At 39.5% G+C, this 15,542-nt stretch overlaps 1 protein-coding gene across 1 annotated transcript; it reads right to left on the reverse strand.

Annotated features, from left to right (window-relative positions):
• Positions 1–975: 975 nt before the first annotated feature.
• tm6sf2b (transmembrane 6 superfamily member 2b) lies at positions 976–13,048 on the reverse strand. The gene is made up of 11 exons (XM_044200765.1): positions 12,978–13,048; positions 12,608–12,744; positions 10,531–10,634; positions 7,679–7,776; positions 7,367–7,470; positions 6,647–6,729; positions 6,136–6,260; positions 4,946–5,047; positions 3,953–4,045; positions 2,009–2,128; positions 976–1,329 (listed from the first exon to the last, which is right to left on the reverse strand). The coding sequence occupies exons 2-11, from the start codon at positions 12,685–12,687 to the stop codon at positions 1,093–1,095; spliced, it is 1,146 nt and encodes a 381-aa protein (XP_044056700.1). The 5' UTR covers positions 12,688–12,744; positions 12,978–13,048; the 3' UTR covers positions 976–1,092.
• Between the last annotated feature and the right edge of the window lie 2,494 nt (positions 13,049–15,542).

The raw sequence follows: 15,542 nt of genomic DNA on the forward strand, positions 1-15,542 counted from the left end.
CTCACATTCCTTCATGCTCCATCTGCGTTCACAAATTTCAGCGAAGAAGACTGACATGCACTTTCCTGTTGGGTTGAATGCGCAGAGGATGCTTTGCAGTATTTTCATCAGCTCCCCTCGAGACTGTTCATGTTGCTGAAGCTCCTCTGGCTCTGTCCTCCTCTGTCATGCATATTTGTGTAATTTTTTTCTGGTACCTTCATGGTACAGTATAGCCAGCCACTGCTGCCTAGCAAACTCCAACGTCAACCATGCCAACCATTTGTTTTTGTGTGACATCTTGAGGAACAGAATAGAACTGCAGCGTAGGAACAAGTGTAAGGGGGGAAACTTAGCATGTGTGCAGCGTGTCTATTTTAGTATAAGTCTAAAAATTAAATTAAATTAAATTAAAATGGTTCCAATGTCAGGTTGAATGTTTTAAATATGTATTATGTAACAACTGTTTACTTGAAAAGAGTGAGAAAACGGGAGCATCTGACTTGAGCAGAGTGGTTGATAGAACAGGTTCTATGAATTATGAAACAAGACTGATATTCAGCAGGTATAATATTCACCATGTTCACCATCTTAATTTAGCGTGTTAGCATGTTAGAATTTGCTAATTAGCACCAAACACAAGTTCAGCTGAGGCTGATGGGAATGTCATTAGTTTTGCAGGTATTTGGTCATAAACTAAAGTATTTATTAATTTTGAGCATGATGCTGTCACTCGAGGAAATGTCAGAGGGTCAACAAAGTTATTACAATTCATCTGGAGGGGGGAATGAATGTCTGTAGACATTCAATCCATCCAATAGATGTTGAGACATTTTACTCAAAACCCCATCCCTAGAGCTATGCCGCTAGCATGGCTAAAAACATTGCTATGCAAACCAACTTCACTGACCAATCAGTTGTTTCACTGTTTATGCATGCCATAAGGAATCAAAGTGTTGGAAGCAATCATTTAAATAACCACTCATTCCAAAGATGTTGAGCAAAATAATTTTGTATTTTGGCATTTTGAAATATGGCATTTGAAATAAAACAGCTCTTCATGAGTCATCAGATATGTAATTAACTCTAAAGGCCAGAGAAGATTAAGAATTACTATTTGTCTTTGTACTTGGTATCTTTCTCCTCGCTGTTTGGCAAACCTGTCTGCCCAGGAAAGGGGGCGATCTTCAGAAAGAAATAGGGGTTGCTGTGAACCCGCAAGGCCACCAGGATGGGAGTGGCTGCATAGAGCAAGTTAGCTGCAAGCACAGACCAGAAAACATCATTTGGGATACGAAATGGAGCTGTGGTACGAGGGTGGAGGGACCCCCCAATGTGGGCCCACTGGCACTGGAAGGAGACACAGACAGCAAGACAGAAGTTAGACTGCATTGTAATAAACTAATACTGCATAGTGTCCACTGTTGTCTGTTTTGTTCTATTTTTACACTAATGGCAGGTCATTTGAAACCTGTCTCTTTCCACAAACCCTCCAGAGGAATAACTTGGAGGGAACGAGTTACTTTGAGGTTCTCTTCCACAGTCATTAGTCTACCGTTAAAATATACAGAAAAGGATCCTAAAAGGGAAGATAAGGCACTGCACAGGAGATGCACAGACTTAAGAAACAGAAAACAGGGAGGGTAGAATCTGCAACTTCTTATGAACAGTAAAAGAAGGTTTTAATCACAGTTCATGGTTCCAATTTTTCTGTCAGATTAGCATGGGAGAAAGCACCGCCGGTTTGTTTAATACAGAAAATATGCTTCAAAAGATAAATTTGGTCCAGGTAATTATTAGCAGGATGAAAGCTCTTGGCAAGGAGTTTAATTGCAGTGGCACATGTCAGACCTCTTTGTACTAAACATAAACTGCTGATGAAAACTTTAATCACTCAGTAATTATCACAATGACTTAATACAATGCAACAAACTGTCAGTGCAACCCACTTCAGTATGCAACACCTGTATCCCAAACTATGTATTCAGAGCCAGTTTCACTTATTGACTTTTTGTCTTCATGGTGTTACCTGGATCATGGCCCCAGCAAAGAACACAGTCCAGTCTGACATCCATGTGCACCCGGGCTTGAGGAGACCGTAAACAAACGCACCCAACAGAGGTAATCCATAGAAAAACAAGTGCAGCATCTATAAAAATAAATACAACAGCATTTTAGTTTAAAGTAACTTGCAAGTACCCGATCGGTTGATCCTCCACATTTTGACTGACTTTGATCTGTATGTTACAGCATACATAAATTCTGTGGTTCCATAGTAAACTAGGTGAGTTGTTGGTATATATTGTAGTATATACTCCAGTGAATAGGGATTCTGGATCCAGAATACAGTGAAGAAAGACTTTCCCCTCCATTACTGTCAGTCTATGTTGTTGTTGGGCCCTGACCAACACTCCAGCAGACGATAAATAACAGTACATCCTCATTCTCCTCTGGCCTACACTGCACTTCACCTACTCACACTGAATACAGAAGAGGGCTACTTTAAATGGGGGAATAGAAACACCCTCAGAATAATTTGCTGCATAAAAGTTACACTACCAGTATGGAAAAATACTTGAAAACTGGAGCAAGAGTAAAGTTAAAGTTAACAAGTATCAGCAGTAAAACATGGTTAAGTATCAAAAGTAAATGTTCTCAGCTTTTTCCCCTCTAGAGTGTTCAATCGTTAAAGTATTTTTACAGTATTTTGATGTTGTATATGTTCCAGGTGTTCCTGTGTCCAACTACATCCAGCTAACAGTGCATCATTTTATCACCTTAATCTAATCTCATTTTGAATGTAACATTTTATTCTGCAATATAACTAGTAACTGTAGTCAAGATAAATGTAGTAGAGTAAAAAGTACAACATCCCCCTCTGAAATGTAGAAAAGTAAAATGCTTTCACAAAATGGAAACGCTCAAATAAATTGTCAGTACCTCTAAATTGTTCTTAAGTGCAGCGCTGGAGTATTTGGCTCAAATTTGCACCCTCAGCACAAATTACCACTTCCACACAAGGGTCATTACAGAGACTCCCTTGACCTTCAACTTTAAATATTTGGCGCATGAAAGCCCATTTCCCACTTTATAAAACCCTAAAATTATACCACTGAACAGTTTCTTTTCATTCTCAGTTTGAGGTCTAGATGAATCCTAATGACCTCAGCTGAAGGCCTGAAAGCCAATCATATATGCCCTTCAGTCTTTTGTTGAAATGTCTTTTTAGTGCTGCCACGGTAATCTGTCACATATCGTTCATCATCATCAATGAATAACGAGGTCATTCACTGCAGAAACAGTGTAACCCTGTGCAACAAACCAAACTTCATTTAATTTCTTCACACACACACACACACACACACACACACACACACACATAAACACAGATTTGCAAAGGCCCCTCACCAAGACATACTTTCACATGCTGCACACACACCCTCCTCCCACCCAGTGAGATGCTGATGGGGGGCTTTGGGCGAGGGATTAGCTTATCAAGTTCTCAGCATGCGGTTCGTCTGTCTGATCGACTTGCAATTGTGCCTGGACTGCAGCCCCGACAAGGTCTTTGGATAACCTATTGACAAGGCTGCGTACGTTGAACAAAACACAACAGAACCCACAGCCTCGTAGGGTCAGAAGCAGAAAATAAAAGAAGAGCAGACCCACCGCCAGTCACAGTAATAATCTGTTGTCAATCTTATGCAAATGAAAGAGGGAGACAAAGATGAGCTGGCCTCTCAACCCTCACTCTTTGTTGCACTAATTATGAAAAATGGCTTTGTAATCAGCTGCAGGCTAAAAGAGGTGAGGCGATAAGGGCAAGCTTCCAGCTCACTCAGAGTGATATCCATGAAAGCAGAGGTCCATTATGTGGCTGGTTATTTAAAACAGGCTGGAGAGAAGCATTCAGGTGCTGCTGCAGCAGACACAGAGGCTGAGTGTGGAGACAGACAGAGAAAAAAGCACTCACCATAACTCTGGGGTAGCCCACAGGATCCTTCAGGTAGGGTTCATAGTGCCTCAGGTAGTTGGAACAGGCTTCTAGTGGAGAGTCCAGAGCCACCTACAGAGGGTGGACAAAATATTGCAATTCAATATGACAACACCACAAACTACACATGCAAATTACAATAGATTTGAACATCTCCCTGACACTGTCTGAATAAAAAATGAACATCCAGATAGACACAAGGATTTTCAGTATCATAATTATGATGACACACTGAACATGGCTGAAGGAATAGTTCGACATTTTCAGAAAAATGCTTATTTGCTTTCTTGCTGAGAGTTAGATGAGAGGATTAATACCACTCTCATATCTGTCCAGTAAATGTGAAGCTACAGTCTGCCACCGGTTAGCTTAGCTTAGTACAAAGACTGGAAACAGGGACAAACAGCTCTGTTTAAACATAAAAAAATCTGCCTACCTGCACCTCTAAAGCTCACCGGATTAAAAAATGAGATATTTGTTTATACAGTCTATGGTTTTCAGTCTTTGTGCTAAGCTAAGCTAACCAGCTACTGGAGGTAGCTTAATTTACCATACAGAAATAACAGTAGTATCCATCTTCTCATCCAACTCTTGGCAAGGAAGCGAATAAGAATGTTTCCCAAAATGTCGTACTATTCCTTTTCATTCAATAATATTCCTTTATTTGAATATAAAATGTGCAGCATAGTAATTATGTTAAAATACACAATTCATATATCATTGCCTGATGCTTTAAATCCAGATCTTTTTCAGATAATAATAAAAAAAACATTATGTTATCATTCATACATTCAATTGGTTGAATGTATTACTTAATAAAACATAATATTGTAATTCATGCTGTTTAACTCTTCAACACTTCCTAGACAAACTACTCTGCTTGAGCAAGAATGCAGGCTACATCACTTTTAAAACTACCATTACAGCCTCGCCCTACACTCTGTCCATAACATGGGTGTCATGCACACTCACCAAGCCTCTGAGGACAGTGAAGGCCATGGCAGCTAACAGTAGCAGCACCAGGATCAGATCCAAGGGACGCCAGATCAGCTTCATGCTCTGAGCATGCTGGGCCTGTGGGGAGATGCCAACACAATGTACAGCATAGAGCTGGTTTTCATAGTCCTTGATGCTGCATTTACAGATTTTTTTTTTTTTTTGGCCACTTGGGGGAACAGGAAACAGTTTGTAAACACAACACTGACATATCACCATTTAAGTTGATATGGCGAACTTGTGCGTATTTACACATTCAGTAGATACGGAACAACAGTAGCATTAATTTGTAGCCATGTTTATGTCCAGCTGGTGAATGTAAGTCTAATATCCACTCTTCTTTTAGCTCTGTTTTGATCTCTACCAACGCCTGAAGGAAATATCCGTCTCTTTAGCTGCTATATGCTCCACTATGTTCAATAGCTAGTCGCTAATATTTGTTTGTCTGCTGTTTGTCTGCTGGTGCTGGTAGCATACAGTTGATTCATCACAGCTTTTTTGCAGTTAACAGCTGCCTTCTGCAGCCGAAAACAATGCTGATGAGAGTGAACCAAAACAGTGAGCTGAAAGACACTAAAAAGCTCTGTAGAGTTGAGGGTAACTGCAGAGTTGGGTAATGATTCTCTGTGGGTTTGTCACCACAAGCGACCCCTTTCACATGTAAGCAGTCATGTGATCCATCCAAAATACTGATTATGGCAGCTGTATGTCCAAGACATGTCTAAGACCAAGCTAACTTGACTTTGATTCAAGACAGCGGTAAGTTAAGACTAAATTAAGACCACTCTCCCAAGGCTAAGGACGTAACAATCACCCATTTGAGAATATTTTGCTCTTGAGAATCTGTAAGTTATACCCTTATGGTTGATTTAGGACAATTAATGTATAATGTGATAGGAAGTGGCGAACATTCTGAAATTTGGTAAAACATAGTAGCTCCACTTGCTAACAAACTCTGATAATTTTCCAGACTCAGGTGAGCACACCACAAATTCCCACTATCACACGGAAATAACAGCAACTGACTATTATACATGATTTCATTGGCTGCCCTTTGTCACCTTTCCTGGTCTGGATCATATTCGACTGGACTGCGCTGTATGTTACCCTGATTAAATACATTCAGCAAACACTACTCCTCTAAACCATTCATGCGTTAGACTTACATTGTATCCACCGATTAGTGGTCTGTCTTTGGGCCTAATGAATATTGTGATGGCTCCCCATACAGGCATCAAAAGGAAGAGAAAGTTGAGCCAGAAGGCTGGACGGATCTCTGACCCATATTTACCTGCAGTAAAGAAAAAGAAAGACACTTTTATCAGTTTGTACTCATGATAATTAAGCTTCCAAATAAAACCTCCACAGGGAACTTCAGGCAAAGGCATACAGTACAGTATGTCTATGATAACACAAAAGAGAGAACAACACATTGCCTGTAGACGAGTTTGATCTTCTGACACTTATGTATGCAGTTTGAAATGCCAACAACAGATGCTTTAAGTCTGTTTTCTGCTTTGTTCTGTGGGTTGTGACGGCAGGCGAGTCATGGGGCGTGTGTGTATTTTGTTGGCAGGCTGAACTGTGACACTGATGATACATGGCAGTGCAGATGTTCACTTGATTAAAGCTTGTCATCACGGGACTGGTAGAGGGGGAATAGAAGATGAGGCTCACCTGCCACTATCCCAACAATAAACACACTCATGTTGGCACACAAAGAGCCAGCCCAGATCAAGCCCAGGGTACGGTAGGCTCTCCTTTGGGAGAGAAACCAAAAAACAAGGGTGATTATATTATTGTAGAGATAACAGGTAAGACAGAAGGTAAACCAAGTTTGATAAACCACGTGTTGGTCAGTTGAGGTAACACATAGCTCTATAATGGTATATTATTCTTACACATCTATCCACACATATTATCCCAGCAGTAAAAAGCTGGCATTGTTTAATAGAGGATTTCATTTCCATGATTGCACCTGCCCCAAGGCAATGATCGCTCTGAACTCTTGAACTCACAGAGTGCACTTTATGACTAACTCACTCTAGAATTTTCTAAAAATACTGTTTCATTTGGGCCATTGTGTGGATTTTATGTGATAAATGCACCCTGTGAATCTCAACGGTGAAATGCAGCTCAGCTGTATTTACTCTTTCTCTAAGAAAATCAAATGTATAAAAATAACATGTGTGAAGCCTATTATGTGCTGTAGAAAATTTTAATCTTAGCACTGAAATGTATTATTGCTACATTCAGACTTACACAACCTCAACAAGTAGGTGTTTGGACAGTTAGATAGGTTACTGTAGATCTCTGTATAGTCATCTGAGGCATTTTGTGATGGAGAGCAAGATAAATGAGTTTGTTGTGACTTGAACTGACTTGCCCATCACCCACCTGTCTGTTATCCTGCTGATCATCACCAGGTACATGATAAAGTGCGCTATTCCATCCCAGTAACACATCATGATGCCATAGGCTGTTCCCAGATAGGGCTCTCCCTAAAACACAGACATTACATGCATAGTGTGCTAATGACAGACAGTGGGTTAGTGGGACAGTGCTCTGATATAATGTTTGTTGAATCGTCTCCTCTATTACCTGTATAATCTTTCAAAAGTGTTTTAAGACCAGGCACAGTTATGGTTGTCTTTGTGCACCAGGTACAAATTATTATCTGCATTTTAGATGTGAGAATAAGAAACCTACTGTCTTTTGGTAGAATTCCATAAAGCCGGAGATAATGCCGTCATATTCCAAGGCACTCGTCAGGTCAATGACACAAGTAAAGGAAAATTCAGCAAAAACTGCAAAGGCAAGAAACAGTACAGGGAAGTAAAAACATGTATATGTGTGCATATGTAAGGGAAGATGGGTGGGGAGTAACTGCCACTGTACAATATCAGCTTCAATTCAATTCAATTCAATTTTATTTATAAAGCGCCAATTCATGACAGAAGTTATGTCACTGCACTTTTCCTATGGAGCAGGTCTAGACCGTACTCTTTATAATATTATTTACAGAGACCCAACAAATCCCACCATGAGCAAGCATTTGGCGACAGTGGCAAGAAAAAACTTTCTTTAAGAGACAGAAACCTTGGACAGAACCAGACTCAATGGTGGGCGGCCATCCGCCGCTGCCGCTTCACACTCAAGAAAAACTTGCAGGACTCAAGGAACCCTGACATGTTAAGCAGCTTTGTCAGCTTTGAACAAACGTCATTCAGAACCCACTGTGATTTTGAAAGATTCATGTAATTACTCAATCTGCTTTGTCTACCTACTTTGAAAAATACATATACACACACAGTGTATTAGCAAAGAATGGCAGAGAACCTCATGACTTATAACCTTCTGTCTAACTCCCAATCTTTTTACAGCTTTACAATTCACTATTTTTGAGTTCAAAATGTTTTCCTTCAACTGGCTAGTCATTGATTTATGGGACAGCGTGGGGAGAAACTTAAGTCTTGAGCAGTGAGGTAGGCTGGAGGCATATTTATATTGAGTCCATGGTGAACAGCCTTCTTCTGTCCTCAGGTAAAGAGCCCAGCAGAGCTGAAATGTCTAGTCCACAAGTCAGAATTTTAAATGTGGAGCTGCCCAAACATGGGGCTTACTAATACTCTTAACTATAAACCCCTGACCACACTGGTAAAATTACTGTTATAGACTCTTTTATCAAAGGTTCTACTTCCTGTGGGCTTTTTTGCAAGAAATTTTGAGGGCTGAAAATTTTACTTTATACCCACACTGCAGCACTAAAATAACAGAAACAGTGTGCCCTTCCATATCATTTGCTAGTGTGCATACACCAGCAACTCTATTTCCAGATTCACAGACTTCCTTAAGTGACTGGATTACTAAAAAATGTGGCTTTGGGCATGATCTAACCCTTTGAAAAGTAAGTTATTGTGCATCACCAAGGCTATAGGTGGACTTTTTGAAGGCAGCAATCTCACTGGTGAACAATCAATGGACCCCAGCACACGTCAACTTATCAAAACATTGGCTACAGCTTGTTGGCGACAGATGATTATGGGAGATGTCGGGTGGCTCCGACCATAACAAGCCATAGTCAGTGTGCAGTACAGCATGAAATTTAACACCACAATATAACTGTGGAGTACAACAACCAGTTCGGGCACACACAGGGTACCTCTGCTGTCCATGATAAACTGCTAAAGGATTTTATAGTGGATAATATGCCCATTGGACTGTTAATGACTGGAAAAATGTTGCCTGGACTGATTAATCCTGGTATCAGCTGCACAGTGCACATTCACAATGACAGGCTCATAATGCAAGGTAAACAATATGAGGCAATGGACCCTTCATCCATGGTTACACCTGTACACAGCAGTTGGGGAGGTGTGGCTTTTTGGGGACATTCAAAATGCATACACTGGCAGTATATAGTATATATTAGTATATCGAACACATTTGGGATGAACAGAAACAGAGCGTCCACACAAAAATGTTGGACAAAGCACACACGTCTGCATCAACAGTTGGAATCAGTTCATAGGGAACAGCTGTAAAAGCTATTACAATGATTTGCTGTCTGGACTTTGCAGAATGTCCTTATAAAATGAATCACTGTGTGTTGTGACACTGGCATCTCTTTGCAGATACCACGGCTTAAACCATTGTATCACATCCTTCCTATCTGTCCTTCACACACTCTTTAAACACAGATGCACGTATTACACACACATGCACAAACATTTTGCCTCTCCTGTGTAGCAGTGTCTCTGTAATCCTCAGGACAACCAGGTTTATCTCTGACATCTAACAGGTGAGATGGCGGGGGGATTATGGCTCTCTATCATCGAGAAGTGCCTGCCACAGCTCTGTCCTCATTGTTGCGGTTCTCCTAAACAACACTTGCATTGCCTTAGGCGCAGACTACCGATATATCACCTTGTTTCTGTCCCGCTAGCACAGCCCCTGGCATCAGCTGCACGGATGTGTTTGCGGGGAAACCCTTGGCTAGATATGGAGAACATATTTGACCTATAGCTATACAGATAACAAGCAACAATATGATGCAAACCACTGTACTAAAGCTTAATTAAAGATGTGTGAAAGCTGATTACAAAGGTCCTAATGGTATTCATAGTAAGTCAGTAATGGAGTATGAACAGTATTATACAGGAGCATTGACTGTGGAGTCATTCTCCAAGAGCTGTGATTTTGTTTCAAGGTCAATCAAGGACTCAAAAGAGTAGCTAAAAGGTGAAGTGAGTACAAGTGTCGTGAAGGTCCTTAGCTTGCAGAGGGTTTGGGTCAGTCATGCCTCAGAAAAGTCTGGCTAAGCTTTGCGCTGAGCCTGATCAGTCAAAGCAGCTTTGAACATATCAGGTGAAATCACATTAAATACAATTTGTGTTTTCACTCCGACACAGCGTGTAGCAAGAGAAAGTTCTGGAAACCCTTTGGTGGGAGGTGGAATCGGCTCCAGCACAATGTAGTAGTTATTAACCTCTGTACGTAGTCAGTGTATTTGGAAATGTGTTGCAAGTAAGTTGGTAAATGCACATAGTTGTGTTAATTACCAAAGAATAAGGCGTCTTTAGGTGGGTTGCCACGAGTGATGAGGAAGTAGAACAGAAACACAATCACCAACACAGCAACACCGATCTCCAAGATCACACAAGGCCTGTGAAATAAGAGAAATTCAACTGTTATCTAAGAAAAATAACAACATGTTCATGTTTTTAACACTGCTGACACTGCGCCTTTAGACATCTCCCTCTGATGTTCTGCTTCATGCTCTTTACTAATTAGTTTCTCCCATAGAAGTTGTGCCAGTCTTTTCCGCAGTGCTAAATTAGTAAATGATGATGAATGGGAAGTCACCAAGAATGATAATCATGCAACAGCCACAGTAAGCAGTGGGAGAAATAATGCAGAAGTGTGAAGGGAAATCTGTGTGATAGATGCACTGCACCCAGAGAGAGCAAAGGCACTGCTGGTGTGGTAGTTTGTGTGCCTGGAGATTCCTGGTGATATGGCAGTGTCACATTGAACCTGCCCTCCTGATCTCCTGTCATGTCAGGTTGCTTTAAAAAAAAACAAAAAAACAGAGCACAAGCAGTAGCTTCATATTTAATCGCCGAGCTTTTAAAAATATATTGTTGAGTTTGAAGCATCACTTGATCTGACATTTGGCAGGAAAATTCAAATTCTGTGTTTCTGGTATTGATCTGATAAAACTTTTATATATGCATTAGATGGCTTGTTTTGCAATAGACAATATTTTATAAACCTTATAATTATCTTGCTAGTCTGATCGGGTTATCCAATTTTTTCAAAGACAAAGTTATAGAATGATGGTATTGCCACATATTGTATACTTCTAGTATACATTACAACTTTCCCTTGTTAAACTAATATTCCACCTCTCATACTGCTTTGGTGGTATGCCTATCAGTGGCTTGTAAAGCACAACTTTACAAAGGTGTAATCAATCATAGGCAGAGGTGTGGGAAGCAGCAAGCTAAGGCCATGTTAGTTCAGCACTACCCTCCATGTTTTCTGGTCAAAGGTACCGCTGCCTTGCATTGGAAAAGATTAATGTGCTCAAGGTATCTCCTAGTAAACAACATTACATCCTTGGAAAACTTGCAATGTGTGCTCACAGAACAAATGCTGTGAGAGCAAAGGGAAGCTCCCTTGCTACCTCTCCAATTCAACAGTACAGGAAGATTTATGCACACAATACTGTTTGTTTGCAGAGCTCTTCTATTCTGAGGCATATTGTATGTCAAGCGCAATTTATCAAACTCTTCTGTGCAGTCTTTATTGATTGTCAGTGTCCACACACTCAAAAAAGAGCCAGCAGGGATAATCACACAGGAGGAGTATAAAAGTCTGTCAGAAATGAGAAATATCTTGTGGTAAAAAGTGTGAAGGACTGGAACTCCTATTTTACCACTAGCTGTTTATTTCAGCCTATAGAGTTGCAGTATACAATCATCAACTGTAGACAATACTACAAAGGCAGTACCCCAATAAACAGGCAAAACAGATAAGCCTTAAATAAGAAAATGGTCCCTTACAGCTCAGAAAAGTAATTATCTCCAACATCATATCATATTATCTCCACAAATTCTGTTCACATTGCCTTCTTTTTGCTCCCTATTCATTCTCTTACCCCTCCAAGAAATGTCAGGTTTAATAATCGAAAGAGTTTGCACAACTAAAGACACATTGAAAAATACACTTTGAAAATCATTGAATTAGTAGTGCTCAACACGGTCACGGTTTTATGAGGTAGTCACAGTCAAATACAGATAGAAATATACCTTGAGTTTTAAGCTTACAGTGTGCTCTAGTGGTGGTAAGGTATACTGTCCGTCATCCCATGATTCAGGAAGAATCACCTGCACTATTATACATTTATATTCTTGTAATTCTATTCTAATTTAACAGTTTTGATTGTATATTAATACATGTTAGCATATTTAATAATCATATGTGGTGGCTGTATAATGTTGTATAAAAACTAATTTTATAGCAATAATTTACAGCATTTCCCCCAAAACAGAAAAGTGTGGACCTATAACAGCACAGAATATAGACTGTATGTAGAAACTGAGCAATAAGAAATCACTAAATGTTACGACTTACTCTTGAAACTCCGGGATGGTGTTCATGGCATAAAGAATGCCAAGGGCAGAAAATGAAAATAAAAAGACGAAGGTCTCCATCTTTTCAAAAGCTGTTCAGCCTCCCTCCACAGAATCCACAGCACTATAAGCACTATACTGTAAATACAATTCAGTTATCAGTTTTAGGTCAATAAAATCTGCTCCAGCAATAGGAACACTATTATTTGATCAAATCAGTATTAAAATAATGTCAATACATCCATACATTTATGAAAACTGGAACAAATAAATTTTATCTGTTGAGTAAAATTAAATGACATGAATGTCAAATCCCAAATGAGATCTGCAATTTTGAATAGAATGGGAAAAGAAGCAGAGCAGGCTCTTACCGTCTGGCTACCCTTTCGGTGGATTAATCAAATTACAGCTGGCCTGAGGCACCCATGGCCTTTACTGGGAAAATAATGAAGTGGAGACAAAGAAGCTTTTGGGGGGAAAAGTTACGCAATTTGGTTTTGTCAGGGATTTACATAAGTCGTATTAGAGAATAGGCCTACATTCCACTGTAGCAATGCACTTTCAAGTTAAACTGATTCCTGCTCTACAGAGTACTTAATGTTTTGTTTTATGAAATGTGTGCAATTTGTGCTGTCTACGATGTACTCACAAATACTAATGTGTACAACTACGTTGTACGGATTGTATGGATGTGTTAGTACTATATTATCTTTACAGGGTCAAGCACCAAAAGTGAAATGGAAACCGATTGTTCCAGTGGGCTCTTTTGTTTCTCTCTCTTTCTAATTATTCCATGGGAACCTCCTGGCCTAAAATATATGAAAATGTCTATCTATCAAAAGACATTTTTGCATTTCAGTAGGTCCAAAAAAGCCCAACAAATGCAGATGGATTAACTATCCCATAATTTAAATTGACCACCAGCTTCTTTGCTTCTTCTACAAAGGTGATTCAAACGAAGGAACTGTCTTTGTTACTGCCTTTCGGCATGTCCTCTGAACTGAGAGTACATGTACTGTACTATTTACGGGAGCTAACTTGCTTAAGAGTCACAATGAACAGCAGCTGAATAGGCAACAAATGTGAGAGAATAGTTGTAACATTCCTGCAGTTCCGTCAGGAACACAGTTATTGCAGATCATTTCATTTTGGCTGTGACATAATGACATAAGACATTACAATTAGTGGGAAATATTACTGCAGTGCTTTCTCCAATCATGATCAAAAATTTCTCAATGGAGGCAAATCCTCATTGTACCTGCGTGTAATGGCTTTGCTTTATATTGTTTTGCTCAGCCCCTGGAATTACTACAGCCATGACTTCAAAATCTAGCTCACTTCAAACCAAGTATTTTCAGTATGATTCCAGTAGGGTGCACCAAATTCAAACTAAAAGAGCAGACTCCTTACCAATGGGGGGAAAAAAGCTGTGGAATTACAGTTAGTTTTGAGATATAACATCAGATATAGGACGGTGTAGTCCCTCATTCGTCCAGGAGTGTTCCATCGTAGAAAAGGTTTCAGTCGTAGTCATCTGGACACTGTTTTCAGAATCAAGACGTTTCGGCTCCCATTCGGAAGTCATTCTCAATTGTGGAAAAGAAATTGAGAATTTCCACAATTGAGATTGACTTCCGGATGGGAGCCGAAACGTCTTTTCTACGACATCAGATATACTTTTTTTTAGCAAAAATATTAAAATATTATCATAATTGTCTCCAAGCATTGCATTAGGAATTGCTACATCACAAGAATATTCTGTTATTGTGTTGAACTAATTCTGATACAGTGAAACTACTAAAGATCTAGAGCAGTGTTAGTATGAACTGAAATAGTCCTCAAAGATGAGCTAACATGCATTGTAAAGGTGCAACTAAAATGTGCCAGGATGCATTTATACTGCTTTTACACCCTGTATCATCAACCACCACCTTGCTGACATAGGACAATACAACAATATCAGACAGGGAAGACAAAGCACAACCCTGCCAGTATCTTTCACAAACAGTATCTTGAATTTGAACACAAACACACACACACACACACACACACAAACACACACACACACACACCACCACCACCCTTTTCTTCCCACCACCCTCCTTTGTTGGGAAAAGGGGGGACTGTTGTACCAGGAAAGCAGTGGCAGTGTGTGTTTGCTGGAAACAACTGGAGCTCTTCCAGCTCTGTCGTTAACGTGAAATGGACAGATGGATGCCAAAATGAGACAGCGACCTGCAGGAGGAAGATGAACATGTTCTCCATTTAACATCTAAAAGGAAATACGCTTTTATGCAATAACTGTCTGCAGGGAAGTAGTCCAAGTGATTTAGTAAAATGAAAATACCATATATAAAACAAAACCAAAACATATTTGGTTTCAGTTGCAACCTATTTCATATTAGGTTTTTACGATCTACCTTTTTTTTTGTAACTTATTTTAAACTTTTAGGCCATTTATGCTCTACTGCATATAAGATTTCTTTATTTTTATTGTGCATTGGTATTACTTTGTCCATATGCTATTTTATGCCGTTGTACAATGCTTTTATTATTTACTTCTTGTGCCAAGATATCTGTTTTACCATGATTTGTTGTTTTTTACTGGAGGAATCTGAGCAAATGTTGTCTGTGAATCTGAGGGTATTTTGGAGATTTTTAATTACTATCACATCTTCTGACCGAAACATGTATCTGATTGAAAAGGCCTGACTCAATTAATATTTATATCAATCAGATATGATAGAATGGTTCAATTAACTTCAAAAGCCTTTATCTGTTATACTGTAAGTCATACAAATTTAAACAAGGCTGTATAGTATTGTATAAACCATGCCATATAGTGTGAACCAACCTAAACTCAGTTTGCCTATAATTTTCATTTGTAGAGTAGAACATTTTTGTCTTAGATAGTTTACAAAATGCTCATTAATAAA

This window comes from Siniperca chuatsi, linkage group LG6 (genome assembly GCF_020085105.1).
Source record: "Siniperca chuatsi isolate FFG_IHB_CAS linkage group LG6, ASM2008510v1, whole genome shotgun sequence".
NCBI lineage: Eukaryota > Metazoa > Chordata > Actinopteri > Centrarchiformes > Sinipercidae > Siniperca > Siniperca chuatsi.

Excerpts from the sequence above, each read along its gene's own strand:
- tm6sf2b (XM_044200765.1), bottom strand. The coding sequence starts at position 12,687 with ATGGAGACCTTCGTCTTTTTATTTTCATTTTCTGCCCTTGGCATTCTT. Across the intron at positions 10,635-12,607 it reads ACCATCCCGGAGTTTCAAGA|GCCTTGTGTGATCTTGGAGA; the intron begins GTAAGTCGTAAC and ends CTTATTTCACAG. Across the intron at positions 6,261-6,646 it reads TATTGTTGGGATAGTGGCAG|GTAAATATGGGTCAGAGATC; the intron begins GTGAGCCTCATC and ends TCTTTACTGCAG.